The following is a 21,369-nucleotide window of genomic DNA, read 5'->3' on the forward strand; positions in this document are numbered from 1 at the left end:
GAGGGCAGGGTAGGTGAACTGAAAAGGGTGTTGAGAGGTTGGAACGGTGTTGGTTGACTGCTAGGGTGGACAAGGAATAGCCGTTTAAAGCTTTTCCTTTATGACTCACGCTCACGTTCCCTTTATGATATTAATAATAATAGAGATATATTCCGAAGTATCAAGCCATAACTACCGTCCGGGAGAACGGACCGTCACCATGGCACCATCTGATACACAGTTGTCATAAGCTTCCCCATCAATGGTCCAAAGACTCGTCCGCAAAGGTGAAGCGAAGCCCTTGCCAGAACCCGAACCCACGTCTTTGTCGAGTAGGATAGTGAACCCTGCTAACTGGGCTACCACATTAGTGATGGCATAATGGTAGTTCATGAAATGGTTTTCGAGTATTTGAGCAGAAAAAGGGAGTATTGACACAATTTCCACACTATGGTTTTTAGCCCAGGACATCTACCGCCCCCTCATGCTTGTCATGCCAACCCATCTTTTTTTCTCAGTAAAAAAAAAAAAAGAAAAGGAAAACATAATTAGATAATGGGTGGAGAACATTTTTGACCATTGGATACAGAGGAAAATAATTCCGAAGGGCCGCACTACATAATACCACCCCTAGGTAGTACATAAGATAGTCTCTCATATGGGTAACCTAATGAGTCGGATTAGCATGTCTGGGAATCAAACATGTTGTTTGGCTACAATTAAGTTCAAAAGACTATTCCTATATAGCTCAGGCGTTCGAGCTAGCTTTTCCGCACCTCGAATAATTCTGAGGCCAATCCCCCCGTCCATTAACAAGGGATCTCGATTAAGTTCATCACATAGTTCTACGGATTGCAAAGTAAAATCATATGACCAGTCGAATATGGCTTTATATGCAATCAGCTGAACATGAAAGAGGGAAGCAAGTATAGATGGATAGGAAAACAGCATGGAAAGCAGTCAGTCCCACCAGTAGGCAGGAAAGAGCATAGGCTAGTCCTGATTTTCAGCAGTAAAGTAGTCCGGTAAGAAACGTAAGCTCATCCAGTCCAAAATTAGTTAACAGAGTAGTATCAATTTGGAACCTAACATTTGTTGCTGGGTACAGAGAGAAGAATCATTCACACTCGACTCTGATTTCATTAATCTTTAACAAAATACGTGCACATACAACATATATTCAACCCTAGCCACACAAATAAACCAACTCTCAACACAAAAACTTAAACACCAGACAACCCAACTCTCCTCCAGCCTTGGCTTCCATCTCCTTTGCTCTCATCTTCTCGTATCTCTCCAATCAATCACACACAAGCCCCACAAATAATAATCAAGATTATCGCTCGACAACATTCTCTAACACAAATTCACAGACTACTCTTAATATTCTACCTTGCAGAAGGACCACCAACCGAACTCCCAAGTGTACTAACATAAACTGTATTGCCGGACGCAGAATTGTGCACTTCATTCTCCTTCCAAACCTTAACACGGGCTTTCTCCATCTCCAAACATTCTCTTAAATTTGCCACAACTTGTCTCATCACCAGCCTTTGACTTAAATTGCATTCAACACATGCCATTGCTGTCTCCAAGGCCTTTCGAGCGGAGTTGGTGTCAAAATCACTATTCAACCTCAAATCCATGATTTCCTTGATTTCAGCTCTCTCAATCATAGGCACAATCCAATTGACCAAAAGAGTGTTTTCAGGGGTTTCTAGTACTGCAGGTTTCCCTGTGATTAATTCCAATAGCACAACTCCAAAGCTGTAAACGTCACTTTTCTCATTCAGCTTACTGGATGCTATATACCTACAACAAGAATGATATATAGTTATAACCTTCAGTTGCAAATTTTCGTTTGACCGGAAAAAAAATAACCTTCAGTTGCTGAAAAGTATAGAGATGATTATGGAAACTTTTATCTTTGGTTTCTCTCTAATCTTTAAATGGGTTGCAAGTCAATGATATGTTACTTATGTTATTGTTGTTTGAAATCCAATACCACCCATTGAGATGCTTCTTAAAATGTTCAAAGTATCCATAGAGAGTTTCTCTTGAACTTCGCTTCTCTGTAGACTGCAGGGAGCAGTCCATGCAATCTTGGCTATTCAAAAGTATTTTTGATGGTTCAGAATCCAGATTTGTTAAGAGACTCTGACAAATTGTTGTATTTCTATCGGTCAGAGTTTTCAAAAAATCTGGACCATTAATTGCTAAGCGGCTGAGATGCAACTACTTCCGGCAGTCTGGGTTTGAGCTGCATGAAGTCGGGCCTTTTCTCTTTTAGCAAGATTCTCAAAGAGTAACACTAAACCTTTTTTACAAGAATAAAAGCAACATATCAACTTGCAAACCATTTAAACATATATGAAACAAGAAAGTATACAGGTATTGTATCGGCCCATTTCTTAAGATTTAGTATCATGAAGTCAACAGAAAGACTGGGATCTAATGGAAACAAGAAAGTATACAGATATTGTATCGGCCCATTTCTTGCAAGAAATCCAAGTAAGTTTAGTTTAGTTTTGTCAAATAAAGGTCGTGGTCCAATAGTGCTGCAAAATAATATGAATATCACCATGTTGGAAAAGTGGTATGTGAACCGAACTGGAAAACACAAAAACTTACTTAGGGTCCATGTATCCTGGTGTGCCAGCTACTGCAGTTAAGACATGAGTCCTGCCGTCAGAGGGCATTAATCTGGATAACCCAAAATCACAAATCTTTGCTCGCATATTTTCAGTCAACAATATGTTAGAAGTCTTGATGTCTCTGTGAATTATTGGCGGCTTGCAGTCATCATGCAAGTATTCCAATGCTGCAAATTCAATATTGTACTGTGTTAGCTTAAAGGGAATCTAGAATAAGGAAACTCAAACACAAACGCTAAGATATGAGAATTAGTTTACCCACCTCGTGCTGCATCACATGCAATTTGTAGTCTCTTTTCCCAACTCAAGATATTTGGATTTTTCTCTGTACAAGATAGAAATTAACATCGAAGTTAAACTGGAAAATGTCGAAAGTAAAGCATACGATAATCTAGGTTGGCATAATACCTATTTTAGTGAAGAAAAATTAGCCATATTACAATATCTTTTGAAGCTTTTTTCACCATCAATCTCCTTAGCGGTTCCTAGGAAGGACAGAGACAACGTATGTACCGTGTCCGACATGCCCATATATGTTTATGCATACAACATTTTTCTATGTTGTTCTAGTCAAACACAGCAAGGACATTTGAGGCTAATTTTAAAACGTTAGGGCAGGTAAAAACGGCCATCCTTGAACACTTATTGACTTTTTTCCCTTGATGTCAACGTTATTTTTGTTTGTTGTACCACTTTGATATGACTAATATTTTTTAACATGAATTTATAAAACCAAAACCATATATTTGTCATATTCAACGTGAACCCAATGTATGAGTCCTAGTTTTCAAACAAATATATTGTTTTTGTCCTTGTCGCGTGTCTTATCTGTACCCTTGCTTCTTAGTTGGTTACTCTAAGTCATGAAATCAAGATGAACACAGAAACTTAATACAATTCATACCTGATAAATGCTCTTTTATGGTTCCATTAGCCATGTATTCGTATATTAACCCCATGTGTCCACCTTCATTGCAGTATCCCATTATAGAAACCAAGTTTCCGTGATGGACTTTTGTCAACAATCGAGCCTGTATTTTCCAATGCACATCAACTTGTTGCAAAATACAACAATTGCTGTAGTGTGACACCAGCACCGAAGTGAAACTAGAATCATTGAAACGGGTAATCGAGACTTGCCTCTGTTCGAAATTGCTTAGACCCTTCATGAGTTGACGGTAGGGAAAGCATCTTCACTGCAACGACTTTAGTGTCGTCAGTCAAATGCCCAGCATAAACTGATCCAAACGCTCCTTTTCCAAGTAGTTTTTGGAAGTTGTTAGTGATGGTCACAAGCTCAGAATACGTAAACTGTCTTTTCTTCTCCTCCACCATTTCAGCTTCAGGGTTGGACTTTACAATGTGCGCTGATAAGCAATATCAGAACAAATTTCATGTATAAGCATACACTATACCAAAATAATTTCAATGGAATTTGCCATTTAAGTCAAATCATCCACAGATAAGTACCTTGTTGTTTCCTTCTTTTCAACCTCCACCAGATGGCAAGAATCACAACCATGATGACTAGACATGAAGCAATAGATGCAATCACGGGTGCAAAAAAAGTTTTCTTCCTAGCACATGAGTCTACCTGGCATTTGGATGAATTTTCTGCCTGGAAAAGATATAGATTCCCCTCCATTCTATTTGGAGACATTTGGTAATATCAGAAGGCTTCGGTATAGTTAACTTATTCCCAACAATCTAGGACATAACATGAGATAAGAAAAGGAATGCAAGGGAAGTGAAAGATTACTATATTTTGTTTCATTGCAGTTCATCAATGGATAAATCTATTTCTTCTGCATTTCTAGATTTTATATACATGCATAATTGACTTTACACCATCTTTAGTAACCTATTCGTTTAGATGAATGTGTTAGCCATCATAGTTTTTGAATTATGGTTTTCCTTTGGATCCATTTTAAAAACTAAAAACCGAACTGACCTCAGTGTAAGAGATCCAATTTTTGATTTTTCAATGAGGGCTGGTGGAACTGAACCTGTGAAATTATTCCATGACAAGTTTCTGCAAAAGGCACGTCGATTCCGAATAGTTTGTACCTTGTCAGTAACCAATAAATTTGCATTGGTATTGAAAGAAAAAAAAATGTTCCATAGACTCACAAAGTCTTCAAGGAAGAAAGTTCATTAAGAAAATCGGGCACTTGTCCAGTTAAATTGTTGTTTGACAAATCTCTGTAGCATTAAGAAACAATCATCAACCACTTAAGGGGATACAAAATAAACTCTGCAGAAAGTAAACCACATTTAACAAAGCAGCAAGTTCCGTATGGTAATATTTCTCAACCACGTAGTTATACTTACAAGGACTCCAAGGATGTGAGACCGGAGAAGGATAAATCCATGTTGCCAGTTAATGAGCTCGACGAGAGGTTCCTAGTTTATAAGTTGGCAAGAATCAAAAGAAAAATAGCCAGTAAAATAGCCTAACAGTTTTTCCAATGCAGAAACTCACAGTGAAATGATTCTAGTAGAATTTCTGTCATAGTTGCATTGAAGGTTATCCCATGAGTAATTCATTGGGACACATGGATCTCCTTGCCAGTTCCTCTCCACCTTGTATGCCGATTTGATATTCCTGATAGCCTCAACTACCATAGCCAGAAGTAAAGGGAAGTCATCCTTAACCGTCTTGAAACAAATATGGCAAGAACTAGTTCAAATAGTAATCTTTATGACGGCAACAACAATAGAGAAACAAAAACAAAGACACAAAAACACAAAGATTTACGAGGTTCCAATTCTGCCGGGCAAAGATCATCATAGTATTCTCACATGTCCCGAACCTCTCATAAAAAAGATTCAGCTCCCTCCCGTACCCCGTCTCTCCTTACTCCTCTAAATTCTACTTTGTGTGCCGGGCACTGCCAGCTTTGGGCTAAGGCTCAAGAGGCGTGGGCCTTAAGCTCTCCAAAAATGTCAAAAAAATAGGGCCCTCACTTATTTTTAGGACCTAGTATATATGTGTTGTTTTAGGGACCAATTTTAAACCCAATAAGACATTTTATACTTAAGCCCCAATGGCCCAAAAAAATGGAACACATAATGCAGGAAAAAACAAACAAAAAGGAGTAAAAGGTCACGGGATGGCCAAAAATCTCTGTGGCCCTTCAAAATTATTCAGCGTGGTGGGTGTATGGATACATCTTTTGCCCCCTTAAACGCTACTACTCCGGTACTTCTCATTACAAACAAATACTATATCCGAATCAAAATTATTCAATGTGATTGACTTTTTATTTGATTTTCGTTTACAATTATTAAGGGCCTCACTTTCGAAGATCGTCTTAGGCCTTCAAAATCTCAGAGCCGGCCCTGGCGCCGGGCCTACATATCCTAAGCTCCCATCAAAAGGTTAAGCTATCTTCTTCCCTTGCTCCTCCAAACTTCGCTCATCAAGGGCCCACATTTATCATTCGAAGTACACTTCAACTTATACAACCCGCAAAGAAGAACATATTGGAAACGGATGATCTTGATCTTTTCGTGATCTATTACTACATCTAATACCATTTGTAATGAGCCTAAAGTCTACCTTAGCTAAGAAGCGGTTGAGAATTAAGTTGAAAAGGCAGATATATAAATAGATAAGAGTATGAGTTTATTAATTAATGGGAGCTCACATTCACTTTGGTGAGTTGGAGTCGGAGATTGTAACCCAAGGACCTCGTAAATCTCAAGGGCATTGAGAATCGGGGGAAGAGTGGACTGAGAGGTCGCACGGATAGAGAAATTCAGGTTCCGCGAATCTGCGCTAATAGAATACGTGCTATTGACGGTGACCGGTCGCGAGTAGTCAGTAGCAACACCCAGGTACCAGGGGGCGTCATTGATGTAGATGTCGAGTTCTCTTTCTTGTTCAGCCGTGCCAATCTCGGCAAAATACATGTACACGTTGTAGAGCTGCTGTTTCGGATAATCTACTTCGAACCAAAAGTTCAACGAATTACTTCCATTGACGGGCCTGACGGCGGTGGCCATGACCGGATACGGGGGTTTGTAGTCGTTGGCGCTCAAGGCATCGGTGTTACGAGAAGAAGATGCACTGAACGCTTCCCGTGTAGATGAAGGGTTATCTGGAATCCAAATCCGATCATAGACATCTGCAGAATACCTGCAAATCAAGAGACGAATTGAAATCCCTTTTTAACACTCCCACTCAATGAGTAATCTCATGAACCGTTGTGTGCTGCAAAAATGCTACACGAACAATCGTTGTGTTGATTGTACGCGTAATTTTGATCATTCAGACGTATTTGGACGGTCTAGATTTTAAAAATACACTTCTGGGGGAAAAGTTTGAGTGAATTCTGACCATTTATTACAGCAATGGACAGTTAGAGATAGATTATATGTTATATTTTACACAACCGTCGTGTGTTTTATACTCCTCTGGCCATTTTTAAGGAGAAATATTTGGGTACTAGATGGGTACCATGTGGTCGTGTCTAAGTGTTACCCGAGCAGCTCATTCGGACCTTTCAAAATGTGTTAGACGGTCCAGATTGAAACTTCCCCCCCCCCCCCCTCTCACCCCGCTGCTCTCTTTCATTTTTCTCTTTCCAAATTTGAGCGGTCTAAAACCGAAATAGATGGTCCAGATGCGTCGAGCGGGCAACACATGGAACCCACATGCCACTGAAAAATTTATTCTTTTTAAGTATCCAGTTTCGTAACTTTAACTTGTTAAGATCATCAGCAATGGTAATAATCAAAATCAATAACCAAAATGTGTCACGTCAGCATTTTGATTATCGTTAATCAAACTTAACAATCTCTACCTCCACATTGATTATTTTTACATCCCTAACCAAAAAACTCCCACAAAACATAATGCACATTTATCCAATCGCAAACGAGTTCCAATCACGCGCGCACCCGACTACACCAAATTATTCCAATGTGAGGTATTTTTGAGTTATTGAGTTTTTGTTATTGGTAAAAGTTGTTAAGTTTGGTTATGAAATGAGTTAAATTTGGTTATTTGCTAAAAGACTTGTAACTTTGCTTATTACAATGTGTGGTGTTTTTTGAGTATTGTTGTTAAATTTGTTTATCTACACCTATTTGCTTATTATAATGAGAATGCTCTAAGGAGACATTATCATTACATGTTTTACATCAACTTTTACCTCAATTTTTCCTACTTATCTTCTATGAATGTATCATCATTACAAATTTACTCACTAACTTTTCAAATCGAAATTTACTTTAGGATGCCGCTATTCGCAGCCCTCTATTTTCTCCCATAACCCGTTAAAAATTTTCAATTATACTCGACAGTTAGTTACCAAAATTGAGATATATTTTCAGTATCCAATTACCGAAATATAATATTTTTTTCAACAGCTATTTACCGAAAATGCATGTTTGGCAGTTATTTACCGAAAGTTGAACATATTTTCGACATGTAGTTACCGAAATATAATCTTGTTTTCAACAGCAATTTACCGAAATGTTATTTATAATTTTCAACAACCATTTACCAAAATATAGTAAGCTATGGGAGAAAATAAAGGGTTGCGAATAACGGCGCCCTTTACTTTAAAGGGTAAAATGAAAAATGTACTTTTACCAAATAATAGATCAGGTACTTTCTTAACAAAAATCCTAACTCCACGCCCATATACACATTCATACTCACAATAGAGGTGGGACCCACACACACTGAATGTGTAGTGTGTGCGGGCTCCACCTCTATTGTGAGTATGTGTGTGTAAATGAATGTGTAAGTAGAATGATTGCTTTCTTAATGCACAGCCCGACATTGTTGATTTATGACTTTTCTTCTGAATGCAGGAATGTGATGTAGACGTAGAATCGCTAACTTCAGCTTTCAATTCTAACTCAATTCTAGTTACGGGAAAAAGACCTAAATGTTAAGTCGGAAACACTTCCCCTGCTTGCTATTCTATCACCGTTCGCTACTAGTTTTATAAAATAGACACTTATTAAAGGACAATTCAAATGACATACTAAACTCTAAAAAAAGGACAGAGGGAGTATCAAAATTTGTTCACTGTTTTGTCATTCGTACGTGTTTTTCGCCTTTAGTAATTACTTTTTATCTATTTTGCTTTTTAGATGTATATAGCATACCTCTATCCAACCAAAAGTATATTTTTTACGTTAAAATGTTTTAAAAATTGACTAAAAATGAAAAAAATACAAAAACTTATACTCCAGTACTTTTTTATCTCAAAATTGACAATCAAACAAAGTGAAGTCCAAGTCTTAAGTGTAAATGAGGTATCTAAGACAAGAGTAATTAAATATTCAAATATTCAAAAGAGATTTCCTAAATTGTGTTTTTCTATTAAGTCTACGATGAGTGTTCTCATTGGGATTGCCAGCTATCGATCGCATGGTTGTAAACCCAAGTTTAGTGTACTAGTCTTTGAAATTAATTAATACAAGTATACTTATTTGTTGTGTTTGACTTTTATGAAGAATGTCTAAATATGCATGTGAGACACACACTATTACTCATTAATGGTCCAGAATTCAACACAGACATTTAATTAACACATTTTATGATAGTCGACGTAAATAATTCTGTGTTGTTTTATATGCATGGAACAATGCTCAATTTGTTTTACGAAAAATGTAAGTACGAAAACCACTAAATCGATCATTATCATGCTGACCCAATATAATTTATTTCGAGTATGTGTGGCACATATATCTAACCTTGTAATAAAAGAACGTTAAAAGGGTTGGAAACTTTTGGTCCAATTTTTCCAATCAAGCCCCTGAATTGGAGGAGTTGCTAGCTAGCCTTCAGGGGTATTTATGTCCAAGGCAACAGAAGAATGTTGTCCTCATCTCAACCGTAGATTTTTCTCATGGAGCAGCAGATGCAGCAACGTGCCGAGTCTTAAAAAGGGCAACACCAGAGTCTTTTCTCTCTCTGTTCATCTGCGGTTCTTCCCACCACGCCATGGCCATTCGCTTGGCCCTTCCTTCCATGCTTCGGTAATCCATCTCATCTCTGTAGAAGACGGAGGAGAGAGAGGGAGAGAATGGGTGAGAGGGGTCTGGCATGGATGAAAGCTGTTTGGATCTGACCCTCGCGAGATCGCCGTGCTGTGCTCCACCACCTCCTCAACCAACCTCTCTCTCGGAGGAGCCACCTCCTCTGACATCAGCGTTTTAAAAAAAAAAAACAGCCTCGTACAGTGGGTTTCACACCCTAGGCGCCGCCGCGGGCCCCGCCGGAGTGCCGCCGGATGCCGCCTCGAGATTTTGGAACTACCATAGCAATCTACGGACACCGTGCAACACTTACCCAAGCTTAGAATCGCGTTTGAGTTAGTTTTCCGGAAACCCGAAACCTTAATCTCCATTTTAATGGAAATAGGACCAAAACTTAATTTTTGATGTAGATGGTGACCTGAATTTAATTTATTAATTAATGTTTAGTCCTCTTTTCATTAACTTTTAGTCATATTTGTATTGAAATGTTTTTAGCAGGCCTTGCATTAAATTGGATGGTTTATGGTAGATTGTGGTATTGAAATTCATGTGTAGGTGAAGAATTATGCGATTAATAAATTTATCTGAATAATCGTAGTTTATGTAATAATTAAATACGTAAGGATTTGGATTTAAAATGTAAATGAGGAGATATTTTCTTTTAGCAAAAAAAAAAAAAAAAAGTTACTACTTATAGGCTAATCCCAAAATATATTATTGACCTTATTAGTCTCGTATCACCGCATTATAAAGATCTAATATTAAACATTTATTGTATTTTGTTTTAAAAAAAATAAAGTTAAGTAAATACTAAATTTAGTAATATGCACTTTCGAATAAAAATTAGTTTGGAAAATCTATGAATAATAATATGGTAGTTAAAGATAATATTTTAAATAGAAATATAGTGAAAATATTTTATAAATTCTAAATGTGAGAAATAGACTTAATTTTAAGTATAATAATTAATTATTTGACTAAATATTTATTTTGTGATAATAAAGAAAAAAAATTTCAAGAATACTATATAAGTTGATAATAGCAGTTTGGTAAAAGAAAAAGTAAAAACATTATCTTTTAAGATAATGATTTTATTCAAACCGCCGTATGCTTATTTTGACTTATTCATCAATTAATATTTAATAAATTAGAATATTATTATGTCAAATATTGTATTTGTAAGTTTTGTATGCTGTTGATTGTTACGTGGATTATTGTAATTTAAATTACTACGTAAACATAGAAATTGGACTATAGGTACCCTGGGTGTATTCGTGGCCGAATTGAAACTATAGACATTAATAAAGAATTGTCACAAAAGTGATAAGTGATTGGAAATTGTGTGTTGTGTCATGGTTGGAAATTATTAGGAGAAAAAAATTCTTGATGGAGGAGAATCGTAGTAACTATTAAATACAAGATAAATTCATAAAAGGCTACATGTGACTGCGTGTCGAGATTGTTGTATAATTTTGTGTTATTTCATTAAAATTGCAAATTGTGGTATATAAAGCACTTCCACGGGCACGAAATATTCGTGCTTGCACGACGGAAAAAACCTAGTACTATATATATAAAAGATGAATCTGAGCTACTTTTTGCGTGTGTCCTAATTCTCTATGATTCTAGCCTTTCAAGAACTGAGTCGTTTTCCTGCCTGAACCACTCATTTTAACCACATACTAAGTCGTTTATTTGTCTATTCCTTAGAACTGATAACTCGCGAAATATTGAAAAGGTGCCTTACCTGACTCTCTCATCTTCGGTTAACCCAAAATCTTTCCGACTGAAGAGTTTCAATGATCCAGACTGCGTTTGGTATATGGAATTATTCAACTGCCTTAGTTCAAGTGCTGATATAAAGGGCGTTCCACGTCCAGTATCTACAAGGCAGACATGAATGTAAGCCGTCGTTGTAGGAACATTGTGTATGATTTCTACGTGCACGACATCTGATGCATCATCAAACATTATTGTATCCCACTGATCCCCATCGAGGTAGAGCGCAAATTCTGGTGGCTGATTCTTGGAGTCATAGTTACCATACATAAATAATGCCCTGATCAAGCACTTGTTGCCTTTGTCTTGTGGTAGGGTGTAACAATTCCTGATTCCTTGGGGAAAACTTCTCACGTCTGAGAGCCGCATCGAAGTGCCGGTGTTATAATACGCTGAAGAGATGTTGTAATTTGTCCCGGCGTCTGTGTACGCCGCATCGGAAGTGTAAGATATTGTTGTGCTTTCATCCTTGTAGTCTGAACCCTCAGGAATTCCACAATCAATACTTATGAAGCCTGCAAAATTTAGTGTTTGAAATTAATCCCTAATTTGCAAAATACTACAAAATAGATCTAGTTGAAAATCAGCCGATGTGAAACTCGCTTCGGGCAGGGGAAAAGAAAAACCATTTTACTCGTTGCAAAACTTGCCTTTTCAGTCCCAAAATCCCCGCCCTTTTTTTTTTGGTCTTGTGTCATTTCCTCAGGAGTCCGGTAAGACATATTTTTAGGAGCCCACCTAGTCACATAGGTGATTAAGTTTTGCCCACTTCCATTATGAGATAAGTGGCAGCTACTCTTTACTAATCCACTTTCTCAATTATGTTAACTTAGTTTTCATGATGGAGGAGGATTAAGAGTTCCTAATCTAGTATCTATATAAGCCTATGATATCCATCATTTCAGTCACTCAAGTCTTGCATAGGTTAGAAGACAAATATATCTAATGAGTGTGAGGGTTGGTGTTCCACTTGAACAACAATGACTAGAGATTAATTATATTTTTCTCGCTAATCAAACGAACCCTTAATTTCCAGACATGGAAAACTAGTTCATTTCTAACGGAGGTGAAGTACTAATATTTGGTGCCTTTAGGGCAGTTTTTGAAAATCAGAAAACACAAAGAAGAAGAAAAGAACTAATATGCGGTTTTAGTTTTTAGAATTAGGCTAAGTTCTGCTAAGTTTTTTTGGGCTTTTTGAGTCCACAAAAATTCAGCGCAAAACTAACTAACTCGATTTTTTTTGAATAAGAACAAAACTCGATCTCAAAAAGCCCAAAAAGCTTAGCTAGCCGAACTTTAGCCTTAATTTTGCAAGGCAGTTCTTGTAGTAAAAAATAGGCCGGTATGGGTGATGAATTAATTTCAAAATTTGTTTCTGTAGAATTCTTTCGGAGAAGTACACTAAAGTTTTTTGCCTAGTTGTTTGTCTATTATTTCATCTTAAAATGTCCTAAATTAATGTTTGTTCTCTCCATAAAAATAAACTATAAACTCATTGGAATCTGCTCAAAGGAGAAAGACTGAAAATGGAAAATGATGGAAAGGAATTTCTTAATTTGAATTCAAGTGTCAATACTATATTTCTCCTTAAAAGGTTAAAACTCTAAAGAAACCAACATTAGTGGATGAAGAGAGAGAGAGAGAGTTCTCCTTAAAAGGTTAAAACTCTAAAGAAACCAACATTAGCGGATGAAGAGAGAGAGAGAGAGAGAGAGAGAGAGAGAGAGAGAGAGACCTGATTGGGCTTGTACATGAACCAGCAATACGAAAGCTAAACACCCACAAACCATGAATAACGACTTCATTGTTCTGCTTGATTGGCTCATCTTCGGTTCCGGGATATGTGAATATATAATAGAGATGGATGAAGACTCACTATTCTCGTCAACTTTAATTTTGGTCTTTTTCATATTGTGTGTTTTGTTCGTCTTTTTTGAATTTTTGTTGATTTGCATTATATTTTATCAATTAATCATCCGTCTCGACGAGAGGAGTTTAACAAGTTACTCCAAAAATTATGTCCAAAGGGGAAAAAAAGTTCACTAAAGATGAAAAAAATACGAAACATCTGTCTTTTTCTTTTTGAACAGCAAAAAAATTTCATAAACTTGAAATTGTTACAAGACTAGGAGCAAGGAAATAACATCTTGTTCAGAGGAACAATCAGTCCAATCCGAGACCCAATACCTAAATTGGCAAGAAGCCAATTCAGAACACTCAATAGGACAAAACCCCACTAAAGGCCGAACAATTGTCTTTTTTGTCTAAAGAGTTGTCTTGTATGAACTTTTTTTAACATTGAATTACATTATTATACTTTGCATTATTATACTTTTCTGATTCATCTCATCGAGATCAATAACGAACCCTAAAAATTACGACAAAAAACTAGACATAATAAAGTTAAATTAAGGTAAAAAGTTTTTGACAAAGACGTTTCGACTAATAGACGCGTTTAAGTACCATATGTCCCGTAAACAAGACGCACGCGGTTATTTATGTAAAATTGTATGGTAGATTTTCAAAGCTAGATTTGCTTTATGTGATTTTGAAACTTTTTACTATTCCCACTGAAAGTTCCTCGGCCAAACGGTCACGTACTGTTCACTTTTCTTGTACAGATAAATATACAGAAAAATGGTTCTCAACTCTCATGTAAGAAACTAGCATGCATAAAATTAAACAAGATTTTCTTGCAAAATCTTGTAAGTTTTTTTAAGATGAGTTTTGAGAGAACATCAATCCTAGTAGAAATGTTAGAGACGTGCCTCCCAACTTTCCAACTAGTTGAACACCCTAATAATGCAGAAAAGTCTGACATTTCTCATACTACTTTCCTTTTCTTTTCTTGCACCTTAACGGGGCTTTGTCCTCAACTCTCAGACTCTCGTACGTACGCTAACAAATAAGTCATTTTAGGGTCATCTCAATTCACGCGTACAAATGTATAAGAGTTGTGAGAGGAACTGCACGATTTGTTTTGAAGTACACATAAGTTGCGCTTGAACACCCTTTGGGAGAAAACCTATATAGGTAATACTAAAAAGTTTTAGGCTCACGTACTCTATAGCATCAAACACATGTATAATCCACCATATGAAAAAATACACGTTACAACGCAGAAGCACTTAAAAATAATAATAGCAATATTTATACGTGTACGTGCATTTTTATATCAACCGGATATGCTGGAAGAAAGGGATAATATGCAACTTCAAATTGTTAATTAATATTATAGGTATCTTGATCTGTCTTTTTTTCCTTGTGTTCTGCTTCGAGTTGCCTTTCTATGAGGGTATCCATCCAAGTTTCTGTGAGAAAGTCAATCAAGCTTTCCGGCATCTTTCCATTTCGAGGACTCACAGAAATACTTCGGACAGTATCACAACTTGTTCAACGTACAATAATATGTTGAACTACTCCAACATTTTTTCAAAGGTTCCTGTAAAAAATCAGCTCATTCCAATATCTATAGGTACTTGATCTAATCATCTAACTTTTCATTACCTGAAAATCTGAATGAAAATTTAGATAATTGGATCGAGTACTTATAGGTATTAGATTGAGCTGATTTTTTACGGGGACTCTTGAAAAAATATTTTACATTTAATGAATGGCTCGGATTATTTGTATGGGATCTGTGGTGGGCCCTATCACAAAATCCGTGCACAGATTATCTGTACTAGTAGCATGATTTGTATTTAGGTGTGTAATTGAGCAGTAATTGAGTGTGGTGATAAAATTATTGGAAAAGTTAAGTCAAGTCGTCAGTCATCCTGATTCCTGAACATGGGACCATCCCACACAGGGCTGCGGTTTTCCTAGCAGCTGCCAAAAGTAAAAAGCATAGGGTTTGATTATTGGTTTTCTGCTAAAAAGTAAGAGGGCGACTATTGGCAGACAGTGTTTTCTCCATTAATCCGTAAATGTTTTTTAGTTATACTCGGCAGTTAGTTACTGAAATTGAGATATATTTTTAGCATATAATTACCGAAATATTATATTTTTTTTAACAACTATTTATCGAAAATGTATGTTTGGCAGTTGTTTACCGAAGGTTGAACATATTTTCGATATGTAGTTACCGAAATATAATATTATTTTTAATAGCTATTTACTCCGTTATGTATGATTTTCAACAACTATTTACTGAAATATAGTGGGCTAAGAGAGAAAATACGGAACTGCGAATAGTCGCCTCCAAAAGTAAAAAGCATACGCAGCCTAGTTTGATCAAGCAAGAACATTTTCGACCCACACATCTCTTCTTTTGTTTTTTGTTTTTTTTGTTTATAAAGAAACTACTATCATAAATAGAAGAGATTATAAAGTCCTGGGGTATTCAACACCCCTTGCATCATCGAATGCTTGATTACTAATACAACTTGGAATAGAGATAAAAGAGAAAATCCTACGACAAGTTTCTAGCTTCTCGCACCAAGATGTACGTCCGCGCATTTGTTGCCCTCCCTTTGGATACGCTTCAATGGAAAGGGACCCTAATTGACGAAGGATTGACCCGCGTTCACGGATGGAAAGTGTGAGATGGTGATTGTCATTATCCGAGAGCCTGGAATTAATTGGACAACCATGGAAAGCATCAACTTCAATTTCCACTTTAGTAATATTCCTTACTTAAAGAAATTTCAAGCCCTCCTTAAAGTGCATACATCTCTGCACATAGGAATTGGAGAAAACCTAATTTGCAGCACAAATCGCCAATCCATTTACCAAAAGAATTGCGAATACTGCCTCCCGCCGCCCGTTGTGGCCTCCGAGTTGTAGCTCGAGCCACTGCCATCTAGTGTTGGGTTTAAAGGTACCATGTGGAGGGCAGGGGTAGGCGAACCGAAAAGGGTGTTGAGAGGTTGGGACGGTGTTGGTTGACTGCTAGGGTGGACGAGGAATAGCCGTTTAAAGCTTTCCCTATATGACTCACGCTCACGTTCCCTTTATGATATTAATAATAATTGAGATATATTTCGAAGTATCAAAAAAAATGTAATAATAATAGATGCATATGTGATGTGTGTGTGTGTGTGAGATTTTGATTAATTGCAAGTTGCGCGCCTCAATGTGACTCATTACAGTTTGGCGTCCAGATGCGCACATATAACGAAACTCTTGAGCTAGTTTTGCCAGTGAGTTGGCAGGATATATTAGCCATAATTGAAACGTAGGTGATACTCCTTGGCCTTCCATAGATTATTAATGAAGAGCATGCGATTTGCATAATGAAGGGCTGATTTCAGCTTGAGAATTGAATAAAAGTTGATCAAGAAAACTACAGTTAATAAAGGCAATTTGAGCCTAGAGTGGAGGCTAATGTAGAAGTTGAACGGTGATATATGAGCGGGTTTTTAAATGGGGACTTTGAAGAAAAAGGTGTTAGGCTCGTGATAAAAAAAAAAAAGTGAAAAAATCTGTGTGCGAGCCTTCATCAACTCAGCGAATTTGAATTTCTCAGGTATAATTGGTTGAATTCATGGAGCCGCCGCTGTTATTGTGTGATTGCTTGTTAGTTTGTTTTTTCTTTTCTTCGTTATTGTCATAATAGCTTTGTTTTTCTTGTGATAGACCAACCAAAAATAATTAACCGTGGCCATTCGAGTTTCTTTAAATTATGGTAGACGTACAGCCAAAAGCTACCTTTCCATTTTAGCTTTATTTTTCGTGTTGTATTATTCCCGTAAACCTTCGTATTTTCTATTGACGTTTATTCTTGCACCATAAAGAAAGAAAGAAATAAAATAGAAAACAGGAAAAAGTAAAAAAGGATGGAAATGGACTTTTCCTCCACGCAAAGTGCCAATATTTCTTGACCTGTAAATAAAAAGTTGGTAAGTCTTCTCATATGCTAACAAACTGAACACTTTTTTTTTTTTTTGGGTCGTCTTTTACATTAGTGGTGCTGGGGAGTTAGTAATTAGTATGTTAGTTGACAGTGGGTTCAGAGGCTATTCAAATCCATAGATACCGGTCGTGCCTCCCGTGGGGTTCGAACTCGCGCCTCCACTTTGGAGGAAAATGAGCTAACCAACTAGGACAAGCTTAATTTCTCTAACAAACTGGACTTCAGGACCACGTAGTCACGTACCGGTAGCCCAGGAAAGAATCTTTCATGGAGAATGTCTGATAATCTTTCTTTCTTTCTTTTTTATCCGAATGTCTGATAATCATCAACATAAATATATGTGACGGTTCAACAAAGAGGGGAGAGATGGGGCTTAGTTGGTAGAGGTTTCAGCTTAGCTACCTCGTATCTCAAGAAATTTGACGAGATATACAGACACGAATATGGAGATAGAGTCGGTGCATGTCACTAGTTAAAAAAATCACAACGACACGGGACTCAATGCACGACCGCACGTTAATAAAAAAAGATTTTGCGTAATTAGCGTAAGTTATATATTCTTAGGACACATATTTACAAACATTGAGAAATGCTTTCAGAACAGAGCTTTTAGAATTTAGAATTCAAATGGACGAGGTGAGTATAGTAACATCCTCTAAATACACTTTCGAGTTTTGAATTGAAAATGAAGATCGAGATTAAAAAACAGAGACACGCCAAAACTGTGCAACAGAGTGGCGCTAAATGGTCAAGTATTTCCCCTTTGAATGTGCCGCCTGCCATATTTGGCTTCAAGGCAATCAAAAAACCTTTTAACGCCTCGAACCACATCCCATCCCCACTCCTTGACACCACTATCATTCCAATAGGTCTACAGCGCCCGAATCCAGCCCCCGACCCAACTCACGACGCCCGTGACGGGTGGGCCCATGTCAGCTGCAACACCATTAAAAATAAATAAATAAATGCACTGGAAAAAATAACACTCTCCTCTCCTCATGCTAACCTCTTTTTGCGCGTCCTACCACCACTACCACAACCAACCCCATGCCGACGCCCACCACTACCACAACCAACCCCATGCCGACGCCCACCGCCGCGCCATCAACTCTGGTCAGACACTACCAGCTCCATTGTCGCTAGACCAAACACACCAAGATGCCACTGTCTCCATTGTCGCCAAACCAAACACACTACCCAACACCAACCACCTACTCGACCGCGACCACTGATGCCGCCACCAACAATTGCCGACATCGCCCCTTGTCTCACCAACGATTGCTGACAATGCGTTGTGTGAGACTCACACGGGTCCCACATACATGATTAATTAGAGAGTCGCTCAATTAGTTTGTATACCTAGGGCGATGTTTGTATACCTCTAGTTGCTTGCTAGGGAAGATTAACTCTTGTAACCCTATTATCGTTTATAATGGAAGATTTGGTAGCGATTACGCTCCCGTGTACCTCTAATGTAGGATTAACAATGTGAATGTAAATGCTTAAGAGGGTCAACTATGCTGGTCATCCGACCCATCTTTTTTCCTCAGTAAAAATAAAGGAATAAATAATGAGATAATAATGGGTGGAGGAATCATTTTTTCCCTCATAAAATTAAAGGAATAAATAATGAGATAATAATGGGTGGAGGAACATTTTTTACTAAGGGCAACACTACAGTTTAGATAGTCTCTCATATGCATATGGGTACCTAATGAGCACGCAAATAGTCCAACCCTAATCCAGTCGCATGTTTAATGGGTGTTTGAGCCAATTTTCACATACCTCGATTAATTCTGGGGCTAATTCCACAGCCCATTTGCGAGGGGTCTCGATTAAGTACAAAAGACTGTTTCATCACATAGTAATTTTACGGATTTCCAAAGTAAAATCATAAGAGCGATCGAACATGGCTTTATCAGCAATCAGCCAAACATGCAAAATATAGGTCTGAAATTATAAGCTCATCCAGTCCAAAATCACTTATCGATTTGGAACCTCACATTTGTTACTGGGTATACAGAGAAAAAATCATTCACTCAACTCTGATTTCATTAATCTTTAAACAAAATACTACATACAAGGAAAAAAAAATATACATACAAGGAAAATTTTCTTTTATATCCCTTCAATTTTTACACGAATTTCACTTCAGTCATTTTGTTTTCAATTTGGATAATATTATCCTTGCAATTTCAATTGAGTTTCAATGTGACCCCTTCGTACATTTCTGTCCAATTTTTTGACGGAAAATAGCCACGTGCGGTACACGTGACTAGTTTACAAGGGTGTATTGGTCATTCCATTCTACCCATCCCCCATGAAATACCCAGCCTTGGCAAAATCGCAAAAAAAAATAAAATGAAATCCTGTAACGCCCCGAAAATTCGGAGACATTAAAAAATATTGAAAAGAGATTCCAAAGATATTTTTCTTTTTCTAGGCTTTAAAATTTCTAAAGACAATTTTCCAAAGAGAAATTCATAAATTTACTACATCATTGGTCCAAAAGCCCGTGTCACCATATTACAACCATATTGAATGTAGTTTAAGTATTTTGAATTTGTCAAAATATTACAATTTCCAATAAACCAGAAAGCTCTCAAAATAAGGTCGATTTAAATTAGTCAGAGCAACTAAAGGACATAATTCAAAGTCGACAATCTCTTCATTGGTCGTCATCAAATCATTCTTTGCCCATGGCCCTTCTGCTATCGGTCAACGTCACTTCACTTTCTCATACGACCCTTCTGCCCCATCTTCAGTTGCTGGCGTTCGAGTTATCAGGACAACATAGTACCGTGAGCGATGACGCTCAGTAGCCAAAATCCACCCGAATTCGTAACTTAGAAGCAATATAATATAGTTGAAATGCATTGATATAACATGAAAGAGAACAATTAATCATTTTATTACTATTCTTCAACCTAAGTGAAATCTCGGATCTTATCTACAGATCCGTTCCTACCCTTAACCTCCAGCGTAAGGCAACCCAGTGTGATTCAGACAGCTCCTTGTTGTGTCCCGCTGATAGCTACCAAATTATTTACTCAGATCTACAGTCGACGCAACCACACAAGGAAGGAATCAAACCTGTTCTCGCAGCCAATCACCACTGTGCCCTACCTAGGGTTACGTTTCTCAAACAACTTGGGCCCCTGTTAGCACCCATTAACACAAGACTGGGCCCCTATTAGCACCCATCTTACTACAAGACTGGGCCCCTGTTAGCACCTATCTTAAAACCATGACTCAATCACTTTCTCATTTATCCTTTACTTATCAACGTCTATGTGATCCTCTAATCGTATACCACCCCGGGAACCTATTTGTCCATTCTACAAGTACAGTAAAGGATCATGCAATCCAACATTTTAAATAAACATAATTATCATGCTAACAACATTTAATCATGTGATAAAAGAAATCATGCGGTAAAATTAATCATTCGATAAAACCAAATCAAGTACTTCTTTTTATTCTCTCTTTTCCTTTCCAACTAAAATCTACGTTTACTCATAATCATCTCGGGTGTATTGTCAGTACCAAAATAATTCATGATCGCAAAAACTAGGATTTAGTCGAAACTGGTAATTACCTTTGGGACTTATAATATTAGTTTTTAATACCCATGGGTTTGATTTATAAGCTAATCTAAATTGAAGGACTAATCTGCAATTATTACATTTCCATTTCAAATTCCAGGGCCGTTATGTTTTTCGGAAAAACAAACCGGGTTTCGGCCGGACTTCGACCCACGACGTCGGGTTCGATTATTTTCATACCAAAACATGAAACAATCAATACAGAATATAATATATATTTAGGGAGGTGAGTTCGGATTACCTCTCATCCAGCAAGATGGTTTTTCGGAGAGGTTTCGGTGGCGGGTCGGAGTAGTGGCGGAGCTCGGCTGCGACGGTATGGACTGATTTTAAGGCGGGAACGGTGACTGATTAGGAGTTGATTTCTGGACAGTCTTTGGAGCTGAAATGCAGCTGATTTTGAGCGGTTTCGGAGCCCGAACGGAACTCGAGTCGAGGCTGATTTTTCCGGGCTGTTTTGGAGGCGATTTGAGGTGGGTTCGGATTGCTTCGG

General features: G+C 37.5%; 2 protein-coding genes across 4 annotated transcripts in view; both read right to left on the bottom strand.

Moving 5' to 3' along the window:
* The window catches only part of LOC131299227 (probable LRR receptor-like serine/threonine-protein kinase At1g05700), a 52,731-nt gene that overhangs the window by 18,228 nt on the left and 13,134 nt on the right, over positions 1 to 21,369 (bottom strand). For 2 of the 3 annotated variants that reach the window (XM_058324856.1, XM_058324854.1), the window contains exons 1-5: positions 13,153 to 13,310; positions 11,383 to 11,929; positions 6,284 to 6,774; positions 5,116 to 5,251; positions 4,965 to 5,036 (exon numbers count right to left, since the gene is read on the bottom strand). In XM_058324856.1, the coding sequence (XP_058180839.1) occupies positions 4,965 to 5,036; positions 5,116 to 5,251; positions 6,284 to 6,774; positions 11,383 to 11,929; positions 13,153 to 13,243 (1,337 nt within the window). In that variant the 5' untranslated portion in view covers positions 13,244 to 13,310. Of the gene's footprint in view, positions 1 to 4,964; positions 5,037 to 5,115; positions 5,252 to 6,283; positions 6,775 to 11,382; positions 11,930 to 13,152; positions 13,311 to 21,369 lie in introns of those variants that run through there. The other variant, XM_058324858.1, reaches the window with a different exon arrangement.
* On the bottom strand, positions 1,090 to 3,951 carry LOC131299260 (probable LRR receptor-like serine/threonine-protein kinase At4g29180). Its single transcript, XM_058324904.1, has 4 exons — positions 3,538 to 3,951; positions 2,896 to 2,958; positions 2,611 to 2,800; positions 1,090 to 1,791 (listed from the first exon to the last, which is right to left on the bottom strand). Exons 1-4 carry the CDS (start codon positions 3,800 to 3,802, stop codon positions 1,368 to 1,370), a joined length of 942 nt encoding a protein of 313 aa, XP_058180887.1. The 5' UTR covers positions 3,803 to 3,951; the 3' UTR covers positions 1,090 to 1,367.

This window comes from Rhododendron vialii, chromosome 8a, assembly GCF_030253575.1.
Source record: "Rhododendron vialii isolate Sample 1 chromosome 8a, ASM3025357v1".
Taxonomy (NCBI): domain Eukaryota; kingdom Viridiplantae; phylum Streptophyta; class Magnoliopsida; order Ericales; family Ericaceae; genus Rhododendron; species Rhododendron vialii.